General features: G+C 35.1%; 1 protein-coding gene and 1 pseudogene across 3 annotated transcripts in view; both read right to left on the bottom strand.

Annotated features, from left to right (window-relative positions):
* COPG2 (COPI coat complex subunit gamma 2) overlaps positions 1-19,703 on the bottom strand; it is a 154,726-nt gene that overhangs the window by 105,769 nt on the left and 29,254 nt on the right. For all 3 annotated transcript variants that reach the window (XM_016148729.2, XM_016148731.2, XM_016148730.2), the window contains 5 exons: positions 18,837-18,923; positions 17,614-17,771; positions 6,743-6,876; positions 6,054-6,121; positions 3,906-4,094 (listed from right to left, as the gene is read on the bottom strand). In XM_016148729.2, the coding sequence (XP_016004215.1) occupies positions 3,906-4,094; positions 6,054-6,121; positions 6,743-6,876; positions 17,614-17,771; positions 18,837-18,923 (636 nt within the window). The remainder of the gene's footprint in view (positions 1-3,905; positions 4,095-6,053; positions 6,122-6,742; positions 6,877-17,613; positions 17,772-18,836; positions 18,924-19,703) is intronic.
* Positions 5,071-5,188, bottom strand: LOC118611124 (annotated as a pseudogene).

Below are 19,703 nucleotides of genomic sequence, written 5' to 3'. Positions count from 1 at the left end.
CTCACAGCAATAGCAATGGCTAGAGTATAAGTATTTAGGGCCATTCTCCTGAGCCCCAGTTCCCACAGGGCAACACAAAAAGGGCTAGAACTGCAGTAGGTTGCACTTCGGGACAAGAAATTGAGGTGTGGCACTTGAATATTTGATAGTGGCAGTAAGCATGTCGGTCCTCTGTTCTGAAGCAAAACATTATCTTCATTATACTGGACAGTGAGCATGTTTGCTTTTTACTCTAGAGGGAGCACTAGCTGTATCTTCTAGGGCTGTATGGAAACCTGACCTTTACTTTTACAGGGAAACACTGTCTTTCCTCAGGCTGGAAGCTATCTTGCACCACACAAAGGGAACAAAGCTGGGACAGTAGGAAACAAAGGGCAGCTAGTGCCTAACTTGCAAGGTGTGCAGAAATGCAAGAAACTCATGGAAAAGTGAGAATTGTCTCCCCTAAACCAGATAGTCCCAAATATATATACCTCATTTCAGAGCGTAGAAAATGAAGAAAAACATTCAGTCTTTTTATGAAGCAATAACACCTAACTGTAATAAAGATGGTATATATATAAAAGGAAAAAATTGCATAAGTCATTTATGAATATTAATGCAAAAATTCTAAGTGATAATTAGACTAATACTCCAACAATACAGTAAGAAAATAATATGTCATGGTGAAATGGGGTTTATACCAAGAATGAAAGAATGGTTCACCATTAGAACTGGTTAATATAATGCATCATATTAGTGAATCTATGGAGAAAAATCACAATTATATCAACAGATGCTGAAAAGCCTTTGATAAACTCCAATATCCATTCCTAATAAAAATGCTTGAAAAAATAGGAATGGATGAATGGTTCCATTTTACACACACACACACACACACACACACACACACACACACGCACACACATGCACAAACACCCCAATCCTAATATTAGCACATTAATAGAGAATCCCAAGACTCATTCCCATTAAGGTCAGAAACAATACAAGGATGCCACTATCTTGACGATTATTTAACATTATTCTGGAGATATCAGCCAATGCAATTAGACAAGAGAAAGCAGAGGAATAAGAATTAGAAAATTAAAAGCCAAAACTATCTTTATTTACAGATGACTTTATAGTATACCTGAAAATCTTAGAGAATCAATAATAAAACTAAACAAAGTAATTCAGCAAGGTAGTAGGATACAAAATTTACATGCAAAAACAATACTATTCATATGCATGAATAATAACTAGTTAAAAGATACAATGAACAAAAAAAGTACAATAGCAACAACAAAAAGATAAAGTACTCAGGAAAGCATTTTAAAGACATTTAAAACTAATATAAAAATGTAGTAAAATACTCTTGAAATGTACAAAAGTAGATAAATAAGACATCCCTTGTTCTTGGTTAAAATGTCAACATCATCAAAATCTGTGTTCTACCCTAATTTAACATATAAACTTAATATTAATCCAATAAAAATGTCAATGAGATTTTTTATAAAGTTAGATCAGTTAACACTAAAGTTCATAAGGATAAATAAACATATACAAATAGCTAGGGAACAATGAAAATAAAAAGCTATGAGGGGGCTAACAGCTATTAATACATCCTACAAAGGTTATATATTTAAAATAGTGTACGGTACTAATGTATGAATAAAGAGAACATAGAGTAGACGAGAAAGCCCCCCAATAGACCCAAGTACATATGAAACTTTAGTATATGATAAAAGTGGTACCTTAAATCACTGGGACAAAGACAGACTTTCAAATAAAACTTGGGGGGATAACTGGATAGTGACTGGAAAAGGATGAGATCCATTTCTCATACCACAAATAATAAAATCCGATGGATCAGATAGCTAAATGTAAAACATGAAACGATGCATGTACTAGAAGAAAACATAGGTGAATTCTCATTTACCCATTCAGATCCTATAATTTGAAGGGAAAAGCTTTCTATTACCCAAAACTCAAATGCAATCAAATAAAAGACTGACAAATTTGATTACGTTAAAAAAAAAAAAAAAAAACTTTTGCACAAAAAAAGACATAATGAAAAATGACAAACTGGGAGAAAATATAACATTTCACAGATAAAGAAATGATATTCCTGATATACAAAAGACTAAGTTATTGAGGACATGAAAGACCAAAGACATAAGCAGACAATATTCAAAAAGATGAATTAAACGATCCTTAAAAATATGAAAAGATGTTTAACTTCCCTCATAATAAAAGAAATCCTGATTAAAACTACATTGAGATACCTTTCAACCTAGCATGTGGAGCTCTAGGGATTTACCCTAAAGATATACCGCCAACTTTTCATGAAAACATATGAAAAAGGCTACCCACTGCAACATTATTTGTAATTGCAAAATATCTAAATGTCCAAGCATAAGAGATTCGTTCAATAAACTACATCACAAGATGACCTTCATAGGTTCCCCAAAATGTCCGTCTCAAAATACAAGCTGTGGCTTTTTAAAAGTCTAGATATAACACAGACAACAGTTTAGTGGTTACTAGAGAAAAAGGGAGGAAGGAAGGAGGTAGAAAAAGGGTAAAAGGGGTCAAATATGGTGACGGAAGCCAATTTAACTCTGGGTGGTGAACACACAATGCAACATACAGATGACGTATTATTGAACTGTACATGTAAAACCTATATTTTATCAACCAATGTCACCCAACAAATTTAATTTTTTAAAAAGTCTAGATATATACTAGAAGAGAAGAGAGTAAATTAGTAAAAAGAGGGTTATACTTCCTGAGAAATATGAATGAAAGAAAAAAAATCTTTCTACTTTATTCTTTTGTTCTTCTCATTATCTTTAACATATTCTCACCAGTTCTATTCAACAATGTACTGGAAGTCCTAGCCATTTTAATAAGGCAAGAAAAAGAAAAGCATTTGGATTAGAAATGAAAAAGTAAAACTGCCTCTATTAACACAGAATGTAATTATATAGAAGACCTATATAAATAATGTATGTAACTATTAGAACTAATACAGTACTCAGCAAGGATACCAAGTTATGGGAACATAAAAAAGTACTTGTATATACTAGAGTAAACGATGAAAAAAAATTTTAATAAAATAGAATCAAAAAGCAGAAAATATTTCAATATACATTTAATAAAAGGCATGCAAGACCTCTAGAGTAAATGCTACAACATACTGCTCAGAGAAATTAAAGACCTAAATAAAGGGAAAGGTATACCATATTCATGAACTGGAAGAATTATCAATGTTAAGATGTGAGTTCTCCCCAAACAGATTTATAAATTCAACACATCCCTGATCAAAATCCTAGCAGGCTTTGTTTTAAAGAGGTTATAAGCTGAGTCTAAATCTTATGGAAATGCAAAGGAGCTAAAATATTTAAAAGGGACAAAGTTGAAAGACTACACTTCTTAACATTTAAAAGGTACCATAAAAAAAACAATAAACACAGTGTGGTACTGGCATAGGATTGACAAGCAGATCAATGGAATATAAGGAGCCCAGAAATATACCTACAATTATATGGTTATATACTTTTCAGACATAGATGCCAAAGAACTCCAATGGGGAAAGAGAAGTCTTTTCAAATTATGCTGGAATGATGGGATATTATTATGTAAAAAAACTGAATTTATCACACGCGATACACATATTAATTCAAGCTGCATCATAAAACAAAATGAAAAAGCTAAAACCATAAAATATTTACAATAAAACAAGAAGATATCTTAAAAGTAGAAGAAAGTTTCTCTGGACACAAAATGCAAACTGTGAAAGAAAGAAATTAATAAAGTTGACTTCATAAAAACTTAAAATTTTGGCTCACCAAAAGATGCTGCTAAAACAAAGAAATAGGCAAGCCAGAGACTAAGAGAAAACATGGTCATATTTAAACCCTTACCTTGAACTCATCTGAAATTTCAGACACAAAGGAAGATATCTGCTTCATGAGCCTGTCCACACTGCTCTCACTTCCTGTTTTGAGGAGTGTAGTAATGGCCAGGGTGGCAATGCTTCTGTTTGAGTCTGTGATCAAGTTTTCTAAATCCAGATTGCAGGCAGTAACAGCAGAGGGGTGCTTCATCGCCACCTTGTGGAAGGGCAAGAAAAATACTAAGCAAATTGCCACTGATAAAGACCAGAATGTTAAAAAGCAAAGGAAGAAATTATTTCAATTTAAATAACAAGTGACTTTTTAAAATCTGAACAGGACAATATAGGTTAAAAGTAATTGTTTCAAGAAGAACTTTTCCAAATAAGATATGTTAATTGATAAATGATTAACAGCCATAGTCATATAGTATAGCATAGCACTTTCTCTTCCCAGTTTTCTATAACCTGTATAACAATATCAGTCGGTCTTTTATTAGTTTTTCCTTATAGTACATGTGTACATGGATATCTATTTCATTAGAAGTTACTCTCTCTGATAATAAGACTTAGCATCGTAAACACTGCTCAAAGACTGTTAATATCTTAACACTTAGAAAACACTTTCGTATTTAAAAAAGCAAACTCTAGCCAAACTGAATTGCCCACAGTCACAAAAACATGTTTGTGATTCTCCTTTGTTTCTGTCAATGTCGTTCACCTCTCTGCCTATCCCAATATTAATATAGAATCCTTTACCCACAATTTTAAAGTCTCAAAACTAAGCCAAGTATTGGTATCCAAATTCATTTAATGTCAAACATGACCCAAACTAATTAAGTCTTAATTTATTCGTTAGTAAGGATAGTCAAATGGTAGTGCAGAGATATTAATATGTCTAATGCTGGGGTGCTGTCTCCAGGCCCAATAGGGTTAGTATGTAAGAGACGGCATCATATAACCTTTCTAAAATTCACAAAATACTGAATTCTGAGGTACATCTGGCTCCAAGACTATAGATGAAGGAATGTGTACCTATATCAACTCTTTGAAATACAATTCAAATAGTTGTTCTTTTTTTTTTTAATTTTTTAATTGTATTATTTTTTCAGGCGATGAGACCCTTGGTTGACCTCACAGATTGCAAGGACCTTGTCAGCTTACAATCCCTTATTTTTTATTTTATTTATTTTTTACGCCTATAGCACCTGGTCTTCCTGGTGGTCTCCCATCCAAGTACTAACCAGGCCCGACCCTGCTTAGCTTCTGAGATCAGGCAGGATCGGGCTTGTTCAGGGTGGCATAACCATACACCCTCAAATAGCTGTTCTATAAAGCCTCCTCTAAACTCTCTCCTCCAATTGTTCATACAATTAATTTATAATCAATCACATACTTCCTTATTACAAGTTTTCTACTGCATTTAACTTTCATTTAAAATTATTATGGTTATTTAATTTATCCTATTTCTGTACTGTAACCTCTACTCCAGGCCTTATGGTAGCCAAAGCCACATGTTACTACTAAGCATCTGAAATGTTGCTAGTCCAAATTGAGATGCTGTAAATATAAAATATACACTTGGTGTGAAAGAGTTAATATGAAAAAATAAAAGACAATATCTTCAATAAATTTATACTGATTATATATTACATTTTATACATATTACGGTAAGTATATATTAAAATTAATCTCATCTTTTTAAAAATTTTAAGTGATTAAGATTTAAAATTTCATATGTGACTAACACATTTGGTTTCTCTTGGACAGTGCTACCGCAGACCAGCACTGCCCAAAAGAATTATCTGCAATGAATGTCCAAAATGATAGTCACTGACCTCATGTGGCTACTGAGCACATGAAGTGTGATTAGAGTGACTGAGGAATTAATTTTTTAATTTTATTTAATATTAATTTAAATGAAAACAGTCCCTTATGGCTAATAGCCATCATATTGGACAGTGACTCTGGACTATAAAGTGCTTAAAAGTCAGAAATAAATTACGATCTTGAATAATAGTGAAAATGGCAATACTAAAGACCACAAATATAAGTGAGGTACTACAGAAGTGCAACCCAGAAATCACATCTACTAACCTTGAAGAGAAAGCCAAATGTTTAACATTTATGTTTCTCAATCAAATATTGATATGTCAATAGATAGCAAAGGGACACCTACCTTGTTCAAGGTCCTCACAGCTGCATATCTCAAAGCTGGCTTAGGAGAGCTACAGAACAACTGAAGAACTGCGGGGGGGGGGGGGAAAGACCACTGTGAATATAGCTTATTTCACCATATAGCATGTATCTGAAAATACAGTACATGAAGAATCATAATCAAAATATGCATAAGGAAATTAGATCACGGGCATCAAAAATTCACACAAAAAAATGGGTCATCGAAAATAGAAAAAGCACTTTTTGTTGAACTATAAAAACTTTAAATATAAAAAAACAAAGCTTATTCTTTTTTTCTAAAAGAATTACTATACCCATTAATTTTTTAATTTAATTGATAGGAATATTTATACAGTTATAAGAACAAATGGGCTTTTTAATAATTAAGGAGAACTCAAAGCATTAAAGTTACTTTTTAAATGTTTTATATGAGGAAATGGTAACTTCAGAAAGAGAAATAAGTAAAAACAACTAAAAAAAACTCATCTACATAATCAGAATGCAAAGGCTTTATATATGTGTGTATGTATGTGTGTATATACACACACACACACACACACACACATACACACACACATATACAGAGCTAAAGTTCAAAAATCATTCTTAATAATTATCCTGCAGACCTCTGGAGCTTAAAACAAAAACATAAGAATATAAATAATGCCAGCTATCAAATACATGACTAACCTGAAACAGCAGGTGCCAGCTCCCTTGCAGTACAGTTAGGTAGATGGATGATAGCTGAAGCAGCTTCATAAATAACCATTTCGTGTTTATTTCGCAAGCAGCTCTCAATGAAATCAAAGAGTGGACTTTCATGACTGACAATAAAAATATACGGGCCATCATTAGATATCAAAAACCACGGAGGCAATATGCATGTGGTTAAAAGCATAGACTGAGAAACACTTTTGAAATTACGGATGAAGGACCTCTGAAAATCTACTCCTCCGTAAAAACAATGAGAACATTGGCATTAATTTTCAAAAATCAACTTTTCCAGAGTTCTAGAAATTAACCAAGGGCTCGCAACAATCCCAAGAACATTTACTCAACAAAAACAGCTGAATCTTTATAAGGACAGTAAGCTTTCTGATATTTTAACTTGCTCTATTTCCATCCCCTCTTCCCAGTTTCATGGCAGCATTAGAAACCAACAGCCTCAAAACCAGAGTAGCTATGAAAGCTAGCAGCCTAGTAGCCACTGGAGGAGGCAGATGGGTCTACGGTTCCCTCAAAAGCCCTGTCCCCAGAGAACTGTCACTATTTGACCTGATTGGTACTTCCTAGAAAAGCCCGATTCATGGAGCTAATCTTTATTTTATATGACTCAGAGCTCATTCAGTGAGGAAAGTCCTATATCCCCAAGGAACCTGTCCCCCCAAAAATCAGTGGCAATTGTTGAACACTGCATTTGCCAGAGGCAGTTGGGGCAAATAAAAAGCTGGACAAAGAAAACTTAAAAAGAAAATCTGAGGAATGAGATATCCATAGGGGGTTTTGACAATGTCTGATATATTTCTGGGGATCTAAAAGGCCATGCAAATGTAAAAGGCTATGCAAATACCCAGGAAAGACCTGACTCTCACTAATGTTTGACTATGGGTTTTGTGTAAGTAGGAAGTGAAGGCTAAGGCAGAGTTATAAACTGCAAGAGCATGAAAGGCATGTCCAAAGACACAAAGTGTCCACTGGGAAAAGGGTAGGAGACATGCTGGTTTAAAGGTTTTAAGAAAATCTGTCAGATCATTATCTGACAACTCAACTAACCAAGTAGAGATGTCCGTGGTTGCACGTGACAAAGGATAAGGACTGCAGAATTAGCCCAAGAAAGTCACTAAACAACAAGCACAAAGAACAACAATAACAAACTCTGAGGATGAGGAAGGGGGGAATATGATTACCAGAACTGCCATATTATATAAAATATCCAGTTTTTGACAAAAAGTTATGATACAAAGAAATAGTAAAGTATGGCCCATATATAGGGGGAGGGGAATCAATAGAATTTATTCCTGAGGAAGCCCAAATATTGGATTTACTAGGCATATTTTAAGTCAATTCATATAAATATGTTCAAAGAAATAAAGGAAACCATATCTAAAGAATTAAAGAGAATTAAAAAATTAAAGGCATGACGATCGTGCCTTGTCAAAGAGAATATTAATAAAGAGATAGAAAAAGAAAGCAGTCGAAGAGAAAGAGGAACAAAAAGGACAGGGGATTTACACAGAACCAATAGCAAAATGGCAAAGGTAAATCCAACAATATCGATAATTGTATTAAATGTGGTCTGAACATCCCAATGAAAAGATAGAGAATGACGGACAGTATTTTAAAAAAGCAAAATCCAATTATATTCTATCTATAAGAGACACACATTAGACTCAAAGATACAAATAAAATGAAAGTAAAAATATGGGAAAATATATGCCATGCAACAATAACCATAAGAGCTCAGGAATGGCTATATTAATACTGATAAAACAGAATCGAAGACAAAAACATTAAAGAGCTAAAAAGACATCTCATAACGAAAAAGGTCAATCCCTCAGAACGATAAACCAATGATAAACGTATACACACTTAACAACAGTCTCAAAATATGTAAAGCAAAACTTGTCAAAACAAAACGAGAAATAGATCCTTTAACAATAATAGTTGGAGATGTCTACACGTACCTAGTAACTGATGGAACAACTAGACAGAAAAGCATCAAGGATATGGAAGACTTAAACAACATAATCACCCAACTCAACCTAGAACATTCAACCCAATGACTGTAAAATACACATTTTTTCAACTGCAAATGAACAGTTTTCAAGGATAGATAATTACATGCCAGTCATAAAACAAGTTTCAATACAGAAGAACAGAACTCATCAAAGTATGCTCCCCAATGGCAACTGAATTAAATTATAAATCAGCAACAGAAAATAAATAGGAGATATTCCCAAATATTTGGAAATTAGACAACACATGTTTAGGTAACCTGTGGATCAAGAATATATCAAATGGAAATTGACAAAACATATGAAACTGAATGAAAATGAAACAACAAATCAAAATTTATGAACTGTAGCTAAAGCAATGCTTGGAGGGAAATTTATAATTTATACACCTATACCAGAAAAAAAGAAAGGTCTCAATAACCTGAGCTTCTACAATGGAGAAATTAGAAAAAAAAAAAAAAAAAAAAAAGTAAACCAAGCCCAAAGCAAGAGATGAGATAATGAAGGTCAGAGATCCATGGAATAGAATGAAGAAAAATAATAATCTTTTAAAAATCAGGAAACCCAAAGTTAGTTCTTTGACAAACTTTCAGCTAAACTGACAAAGAAACAAGAGGAAAAACTCAAATTATTGACCTTAAAGAAATTGAAATTATTATAAAGGCATATTATAAACAAATATATGCCACACGTTAGATAACTTATATAAAATAGACAAATCCTTAAAAAAAATCAAGCTACCAAAACTGACTCATGAAGAAATACAAACTCTAAATAGACCCTTGAGTTAGTTACTTAAAATCTTCCCTCAAAAAGCACAAGTCCCGATGACTTGGTTAATTCTATCAAATATTTAAAGAATAATACCAACCCTTCAAAAACTCAGAAAATAAATGAGGTGGGTACACTGCTTCCCAACTGATGTTGTAATGCCAGTGTTACCTGCACAGCAAAGACAAATTTTCACAAGAAAACTACATACCAATATCCCTCCTGACATATGACACAGAACTCAACAAAATATCAGTAAACGGAATCCAGCAACACATAAAAAGAATTTTACACCATCAAAGTAGTATTTCTCCCAGGAATGCAAAATTGGCTTAACAGAAAAATCAATTTGTTATATACCATATTAATAACATAAAGGATAGAAACCATGTGATCATCTTACTAGATGCAGAAAAAGCAACTAACAAAATCTAATACCCAATCATGAAACATACTCTAAAAAAAAAAAAAAAAAGAAACCTAAAGGTTGAAGGAACTGACCTCAACCTCATAAAAGGCATCTTTATCAACAGTTAACATCATACTCAATGCTTTCCCCTTATGATCAGGGACTAGACAAGGATGTTTGCTTTCACCATTTCTACTCAACATTGTGCTGAGTAGAAATCTTAAAAAAAAAAGAAACTAAAGACATCCAGTTTGGAAAGGAAGTAAAACTGTCTTTGTTCATAGATAACACGATTCTGTACAGAGAAAATCCCAAGGAATATACACACAGCCACTGAGAGGGAGTGAGAGGGAGTGAGGAAGGACACTAAATGACCAAAAGCAAGGTTACAGGATACAGGATCAACATGCAAAAAGTAATTTTATTTCTTTTTGTTGGCAACAATTAATCCAAAACACGATAAAAACAGTTCAATTCATAACAGCATTAGAGAGAATACTTAGAAATGCATTGAATAAAAACAATACAAGACTTTTATACTGAAAACTACAAAACCCTGCTGAGAAATCTTAATAAATGGAGAAACAGTCTCTGTTCATGAACTGGAACATTACGGACCAAACGGATCTAAGAGACATACTCAGAACATTCCAGCAGAATACATTTTCTTCTCAAGTCCACACAGAACATTCTCCAGGATAGATCACGTTAGGTCACAAAATAAGTCTTAACAAATGTAAGATTTAAATCATATCAAACATCTTTTTCAACCATAATGGAATGAAACTAGAATTCAGTAACAGAAGGAAAACTAGGAAATTCACACATATGTGGAAATTAAACACACTGTTGACCAACCAATGAGTCAAAAAAGAAATCAAAAGGGAAGTTAGAAAATACCGTGAGACAAACAAAACATGACATATAAAAATTTATGGGACTCAGTAAAAGCAGTACTAAGGGGAAAGTTTATAGTAAAAAACTCATATTTTTGACACACCATCTATGAGAATATACAGAATTGCTAGAGAAATTCTGAGAATTAACAAGTAGATTTAACAAGTCAGGGTAAAAGTGACTTTGCTCAAAACTGATCTGCTGGCCACCTGGAAAAAAAGTTGGATTCCTATGAACTTCCATAACAACTGGACTCAGCTGAACATGTAAAGAAATCTTTTCTGGTTAATCACAAGGCCTGGACTCTTTCCCATCAAACCGATGTAGTGGCTGGTACTTCCATGAAGGCTGACATGGAGATTCCTGCTACTAGCATGTGATGTCATACATCTGCAAGGTTTGGATACCGGCCCCTGATTATGCCAGAGAAGGGCTGCTATCCCCTCGAAATCAGCATGTAAAACAGCTGAGAGAAATATGAAGTAAAACTATGGACCAAATTTCTTTACTTTCATATAATTTTTAGAAGTTTCTTTTTATCATCCTGGATGTTAAAAAATTTAAGCTTTGCAGCAATCCGTTATGCAAAAATCGATAACTAAATCATAAGTGAATTATTGCAAACTTACATGTGCGAATTGAAAGTGAATTATTAAAAACCTACCATGATAAAGAAAATAAATCTATCAAACATTCCAGAAGCTCTGATACGCCACATTCCAAGCACTACTGTGATGCTGCCCTAAAGGTAAGTATTATCTAACCTTTAATACTATAGATTAGTTGTGCCTGTTAAGTCTGAAATAGATAGAACTGTACGAAATGTATTATTTGTGACTTCTTAGTAAGATTTATCCCTGTAGTTGCATTTAAAAGTAATTTGTTCATTTCCATTGTTGTCTACTATTGACTATATGAATACACCACAATTTATTTTTTGATTCTGGCATTGATGGACATCTGGATTACTTCTATTTCAGGGCTATTATGAATAATAGTACTAAGGGCATCCTTGTCTGTCTTTTGACACACAATTGTATGCATTTCTGTTTGGTATTTAAAATATGCCAATTGAGATTTGGGGGCGGGGGGAGGTGTGGTTCATTGAATCCACGTATCAAAATAAGATGTCACATCTTTACAGTACTGAATATTCTAAAAACATGATACATTCCTCCATGTATTCAGGTTACGCTTTAACATTTTCAAATTTCCTGTGTAGAAATATACACAACTTTTTTTAGATTTATTCCTAAGGATTTGATTTTAATACAAATGGTACCATCTTTTCAGAATTTTACCTTAACTGCTGGAATATAATTGACTTTGAACATTGTCCTATCCAATAACCTTGGTAAAGTCCTATATCGATTTCTAATAGATAATATAAGGATTACTTTGCATTTTCTATGATCACAATCATGTCTACAAAGACAATTTTATGTCTTCTTTCAAATCTTCGAGATATTTTCTTTTTCTTGACTTATTGCATCAAGTAGGACTTCCAGTAAAATGCTACTTAAAGAATAGGATGAGCAGGCATCTTTGTCTCATTCACAACCTCAAGGGGAAAGCCTTTAATATCTTAATAGTACACCAATAAGTATAAAGATTACTAAAGATTTGTTGGTACCCTTATCAGAATAATGATGTTCCCTTTCCCTTCCATTCTCTTTGAAAAAAGATTTTTAATCACAAATTGCCATTAAATTTTATCAACTGCTTTTTTTGTATCCATTAAGATGTTAATCTGGCAAATTATCCATTTTAGTTATTGTACTTGTAGCAGACGGAATGGTCCCCCAAAGATGCCCAGGCCTTCCTCCATGGAAACTGAAAATGTTAACCTTACTGGCACAGACCAACCCCTGACAGCCAGCAAGTAGACAGGGACCTACGGTCTATGACCACAAAGAAAGAAATCTGGCCAACATCCTAAATGAGATTTGAAGTGGATTCTTCCCCTAAGCGTCTGATAAATGACAGTACCCCACCAAATCTCAACTTTAGCTCATGAGGCCTATGTCTAACCTACAGAACTGTGAGATCATAAGTAGATGTTATGACAGGCCATTTATGGTAATTTGTTATGGCAGCAATAAAAAAAAAATACAGATATGGGTATCTGGAAATGTGGTGCTGCTGTATTAAGCACCTAAAATTGTGGAACCGCCTTTGGAATCAGGCAGTGGGTGGAAGCTAGAAGAATTTTGAGGCACATGATGAAGAAAGTCTAAACTGCTTTGAACAGTTTCAGAAATCTGGTCTTTAAGGACACTGCCAGTGAGGGCTTACAGACTTGGAAATCCAGTCTTGGAGAAGCCTGTGGTGAGGGCTCAGAAGGAAGTGAGGAGCGTGTTATTGTAAAGAGTGGGGTGGATTCTTGTTACATACTGGCAGACAGCTTAGTGACATTGTGTCCTGCAGTTTTGTGTGGGAAGCAGAACTTACAAACAATGAACTTAGCTACTGACTTGAAGGAATTTCCAAGAAAAGTGTTGAAGGTGTGACCTGGTTTTATCTTGATGCTTATAGTAAAATGTGAGATGGCAAATTTTGCCAGTGGACAGCAGCTTCGGCCAGAGCTCGAGTTCCAGCGTGCCTGTGATCTTCCCTTCCTGACAGACTGCCCTACAGACTTTGGACTTGCTTTAGCAAGCCCCAAAACTATGTATGCCAATTCCTTGTAATAAATCTTATATATTCATCCCCTTTGGATTCCACTTCTTTATTGAATTCTTACTGGTATAGGACTTTTAAGCCCTAGAATTTCTTTTGAGCTCCTTTTTATAGTCTCCATTTCCCCTGTTCATTATAACTATTTCCCATTAAAGCCTGTGACAAATCTATAATAGATGCTTTTAAGTTTTTGTTAACTCCAGTATTTGGGTCATGTCAGGATCGGTTTCTATTGAATGCTTTTTCTCTTAACTATTGGTCACATTTTCCAAATTCTTTGCACTTCTAGCGATTTTTTACTGTATACAGACATGTATCACTTAATGACATGAATACATTCTGAGAAATGAGTCATTATGTGATTTCGTCATTGTTCGAACATCATAAACTTGCATAAAATTAGATGGCAATAGTATACTACACATCTAGGCTATCTGGTATAACCTATTGCTCCTAGGCTACAAACCCATACAGCAAGTTACTGTAATGAATACAGCAGGCAACTGTAACAATGTTAAATGTGCATCTAAACATACCTATAGAAAAGGTACTGTAAAAATGTGGTATAAAGGATAAAAATGGTACACCTGTATAGAGCATTCATTGTGAATGAAGCTTGCAGGACTGGAAGTTGCTCTGGGTGAGTCAGTGAATGAATGAAGGCCTAGGACATCACACTAACTTTATAAGCACTGCACGCAGGCTGCTCTAAAATTTAAAAATTTTTTCTTTTTTCAATAATTAACCTCAGCTTATTGTACTTGTAGCAGACAGAATGGTCCCCCAAAGATGCCCACACCTTCCTCCATGGAAACTGAATATGTTTATAAAGTGAAAAAGTCATAATTTTGTAAACTTTTTAACCTTTCAACTGTTTTGTAATAACACTTAGCTTAAAACACAAGTGCCTTGTGTTTTGCTCTAAAACACTTTATATCCTTGTTCTGTAAGTTTTCTACTTTTACATTTTTTTTAACTTTTAAACCTATTTGTTAAAAACTAAGAGACAAGCACGCATTAGCCTAGGCCCACAGAGTCAGGGTTCATCAGTAACTTCCACCTCCGCATCTCGTCCCGCTGGAAGGTCTCCAGGGACAGCAACAGGCATGGAGCTGTCCTCTCTTATGACAACGATGCCTTTTTCTAGAACACCTCCTAAGTGGTCTGCCCGAGGTCCTTCTTGAGGTGTCATTCTTTTCAGAAAAATGTTTGTGGTGGTTTGCTTGGTTTCTTTTTTTCACCATAAATTTGCTGGTAACCAGATGATGTATCATGAACATTCCTCTCTGAACAAAAACCTTTTAGTGTTGGGGTCCATGTTTTCAAACTTTAAGGAGTTTGTTGAGGTCTACGAAAGCTTCTGCTAAACTTTCACTGTGAATTTTCTTGGGGCTCTTTTTCTTCTGCAGTTTTTCTAGACTCTTCTTTATGCGTTCCTATTCCAGTTCCAACGACTCCCCTTTAGTCGGTTTCTCAAGAACCACCTCTAGTTCCTTAGTGTCACCCTCACCCAACCCAGGTTAAAGACATTGCCATCTCAACCACAGTCTTGATTTCTGCAACCTCCTCATCCTTGACAAATCATGGACGAACCTACTGAGTGTCTTCTACCAGATGACCAGATGCCTTTCATACACTCCTTGGTGACATCACATCAAACCCAAGCGAGGTTCTTGAAGCTGTCATAGATGCTGTAATCCTTTCGGTATTGCATCAGTGTCTTCCTCGGTTGCAGGAATAGCCTGGGCAAAAGTCCTCAGGCAGTAGGTTTTAAAAGCTGCTATAACTCCTTGATCCATTGATAGATCAAAGAGATGGTGTCTGGAGGGAGAAACACCACTTTGATATTGCGATGAAAATCACTAATAAAAAAAGGATGTCCAGGAGCATTTGCAGCAATAAACAACATCTTGAAAAGTATGCTATTCTCCAAAGAGTCCTTGTCCAGTTCACTGGCACAGTTCAGGAGGGCGTCTTGTGAGAGGAGCTGTGTCATCCGTGACTCTTGCTGCGCCTGTAGTACACTGGCAGCACGTGCTTACTGATACGCTTGAAGGTCCTGCGGTTCTCACTGTGCCAGCACACAAAGGGTTTCAATTTGTGGCCTGCAACACTTGCCCCCAAGCAAGACTGTTATCCTGTCCTTAAAAGCCTTGAAACCTCCATGGACTTGGCCTCATTATAGATGAAAGTCCTTTTAGGCATCTGTTTCCAGAATAGGAAGTTTCATGTGCATTGAATATTTGCTCTGGCAAGTAATCTTCTTCGACAATCAATTTATCTAGAGCTTCCAAAACTTCTTCAGCTGCCTTCACATCCACACTCCCAGCCTCACCAATCACTTCCACGTTACATAGTGAATAACAATTCTTGAGTTGTTTAAACCATTCAGAGCTAGCAGTAAATTCAGCGTGGTAGTCAGCTTTGGCCGTGATTACCACCATGCTGAGAGGACCATGCTTCCATGTCTGGTCTTTAATCCAGGTCATTAGAAGTTTCTCCATGTCAGATGTAGGCCCTTCTCGAATTTTTGTTACGTCTTGTTGCCTTCATTGAAGCCGATTTCTTACCAGCTTCCATCACTTTGTTCTTGTTCAAGTCTGTAACTCTAGTGCAATGGCACATGCCCGACTGGCAAGCAATAACCATCACTGATTTTTCACCTTCATAGTCCTTAATCACTTTCCATTTCATTTCCAGGTTAACCACTCAATGTGGCCTCTTACTGGCAACATTAGCAGTGGGTTTTGTATGCTCAGGCACGATGATGAACAAAACATGAGATTAAATCAAGCGCAAGAGAAAACAATGCACTTGAGGTGTGGTGAACACGATATATATGAGGCTGCTGCCTACATGCCACCTACATAACACCACATACTGTTGTACAGCAAACTTTTTTATAACTAGAAAGAATACACTCTAAAATAACTATAAATATATAGCAAATGTGTAAAGCAGTAGCATAGTCATTTACTATCAAGTATTGTATGTAATTGCATGTGCTGTACTTTTATACAATTGGCAGAGTAGTCTGTTTATACCAACATCATCACAAACATGTAAATAATGTGTTGGGCTACTACTTTATGACGGCTACGACGTCATGACAGCTACAATGTCACAGAAATTTTTCATTTGTGGCTCCCTCTTTTCCAGATTTCCACTGTAAGTTTTCATCACTCTTCCAGTCTCAAACTGTGATCTAACCCCTCTGTCCAGTAAATGCTATGGCCTTCTGTGATTCCCACATCCAGGATTTGTGGACTGTCTTCAAGAGACTAGCGAGAAAGATACAAACCTCACCCAGTATAGCTTATGTCTTTCACAGGCAGCAACTTCCTTCAAGACTGCATGTCTTTTTTACCATGTGCCAATACTTTTAAGCAGCTGTGGGTTTTCTTGTTTGGGAGGAGGTATAGTTCTGTACTAATGATATAACCATTATTTGTAGGAGGGCTAATATGACCAAGCTACTCCACCATTACTGGAAGCAGAAAGCTTAACTGAATATTTTTGAGTATTCCATTTTATCTTCTCTGTTGACAGTTACATTATATCTTTTAGGATTTTTTATTGGTTACTCAAGAGTATAATATTCATCTTTATATTACCACAGCCTACCATCAAATGATATGCTACTTCATGAACAATGTAGAACCTTACGAATGCGTAGCTCTACTTTTCTCCCTTATGCCCTTTAAATAAATGCACTACTTCAACTCTATTTCATAAATGTAAAAGGGATAAACAAGATATTGTTATGTCACTTCCAGCTTTCACATTTAATTACTGCATACCCTAAGATTTATAACTAATTTTGGTTCAATGTCAGTCTGTTACTGTATTATTATTAGCAATCATAATCTGTTAAACATGTACAACAGCGCATACATTAAGGTAGAAAAGAAAGTACTTGGAGTCCCATGATCTTTTAAAAAATTTGGAAACCATCAGATCCATCTATAAAGTCAGCACTGCCCAAAAAATATTCATAAAGGAAACAGCTTATGAGGTATATTAACCAACAAACAGAAAATTACTAGGTTTATAAAGATGAAGACACTTACCCCTCTTCATTTTCTTTTAGTAAGCGACTGGCAATTCGGATCAGCATGCAGTAAGCAAATTGTGATTTGAGACCACATTTAGTAAATTTATTCAACATCTTCGAAACAGCAAGGCGATCATTCTTTTTAAGGTGATACAAGACTCCCAATGCGTGGTACTAAAAAACAAGAAAAAGAATGTAATATGCAGAAATCTGAGTAGGAAGAGGACAAAACTTATATGAAAACAGAATCATGTGGAACTAGATTTTTTAATAAAAAGATAGCTAAATCGAATCCATACAAACAGAATATCTTTTTCATACTGAATAAAACACAGTCAAGGCTGAAAGGATAAAAGCTTCTAATTTACCACCAAGAAGTTGTAAATTCAGAGTGGACAAATACTAAGGAGGTGACATACAATCTGAAGGTGGCTTTATCAGGTTCAGTATTATCCCCACGTCCTTAGTAAAAAGGCTCCCAGGTCCACGGCTTTACCAGTGTTGCAAGTCTTTAAGTGGCTTTAAATTATCTGTGACCATGTTAGTAGCTAAAGGATTCATCTCCTAAATTAGGCTTAAGGAGTGTACGTTTTATCATGGCACTTTGTGTAAAAGCATAATGATCAGAGTTAGGAGAGTAAGAATGTTTCCCAAGGGAAAAATTACTCCTCTATTTCCTCATAACTGAAAATGCTAACATGAGAAGTTACAAACACTGAACAGGGATAAGTAAGTACCCTCTCAAATATAAATGAGGCATGTTACATAAAATTTCCAGTTAAGAATTTAATCTTGTTCCTTTTAATTAGGAATAGCCTAATGAATATCAAAAGTTCTTTCCAACGAAGTGGTTTTAAAGTTTCGCTAAGTAAAAATTACTGTTTTTATAATTTCTACTATAATCAAGGCCTGAAATGCTTAGAATTTAACATCCTTCTTCACAACTTATTTTTCAAAGAAAAGACTGAAATGTACTTGAAGGACCTTTCAAATGAGCATCTCAACTACCACTGAATATAAGATTCTTCCTCCAACATTCTAACAGCTTCTACTGTGTCAGTAGTCATAATCGATGGGATATCTACATGAGCATATACACTAATAGGTGGCTTAATTTTAAGCTGCTTAATATTAGCCTTTGGCTAATATTCATCTGGGGAATCAATAAATTACTCCTAAAATGTAGGGTTAAAGATTGCTGATTTCAAGACATAAGCTAATGTGATTCAATGACCATACCTGGACCATAATATTATCACTTGAAGCAGCTTCTTGGGCTTCATTGACCCAGCGTTTAACCACATCATAGCTTATCTTCATCATGTGCTAAATACGGAAAGAAAAAAAAAATGAGACTAGAAAATACATGGTCACTGGAAGTTTAGAAACATGTGTTAGTTTTCTTTTCCAAAAGAAATTTCCAAAAAAAGAGACAACTTTGTAGTTTTATAAGTCTATTTCAAGTCTTTACTCCAGGGGCAACGAATAAACCAGAAACACTTTCTCCATGATCCTTTTGCAAAGGTGAGTACTGTATATGTTTGTGGGCTGAGACGTATGTAAAAGGAAGTAATGAGAGGGGAGGGACAGAAGGGTATGGATAGTTAATAGAATGGTACTTAAGGAATGTTAACATTATAGATTTTACTTCCAAGAAACTCACTTAGAAATAAAGTCACAGTACTGATACATCCCCTGCTATAAAACTTGACCAATTACATTCCAGAACCAGAAACTCTTGTGATTCAGATGAGCGAATCCATTCACATTAGTAACCAATTTTAATCAAATGCAATGTGATGGGTTATAATGAATAAATTTTGTTTTGATAGAGAGAGAGAGGGAGGGAGGGAGGTAAGGGGTATTACTAAAACAAGACCACTTTCTGGGAGGAAATTCAGAAGTGGAACAGGATTGAAGGACATTGAAAACACAGGGCACCAAGGAAAGCAGAGGACAAAGAGGCAAGAGGTAGAAGTGTGGGTCATAAAGGGAGATTTTTCAAAAAGAAATCCACCCTGAGTTTCTTCCCAGTCCCCCACTAAGCCCTTTATTATGTGTACGATATAACTTTTTGATTACCAAAACCTTTCCAACACATGAAAA

The sequence above is a fragment of the Rousettus aegyptiacus genome, unplaced genomic scaffold (genome assembly GCF_014176215.1).
Source record: "Rousettus aegyptiacus isolate mRouAeg1 unplaced genomic scaffold, mRouAeg1.p scaffold_m13_p_13, whole genome shotgun sequence".
Taxonomy (NCBI): Eukaryota; Metazoa; Chordata; class Mammalia; order Chiroptera; family Pteropodidae; genus Rousettus; species Rousettus aegyptiacus.
This window is presented reverse-complemented; position numbering and strand designations above follow the sequence as displayed.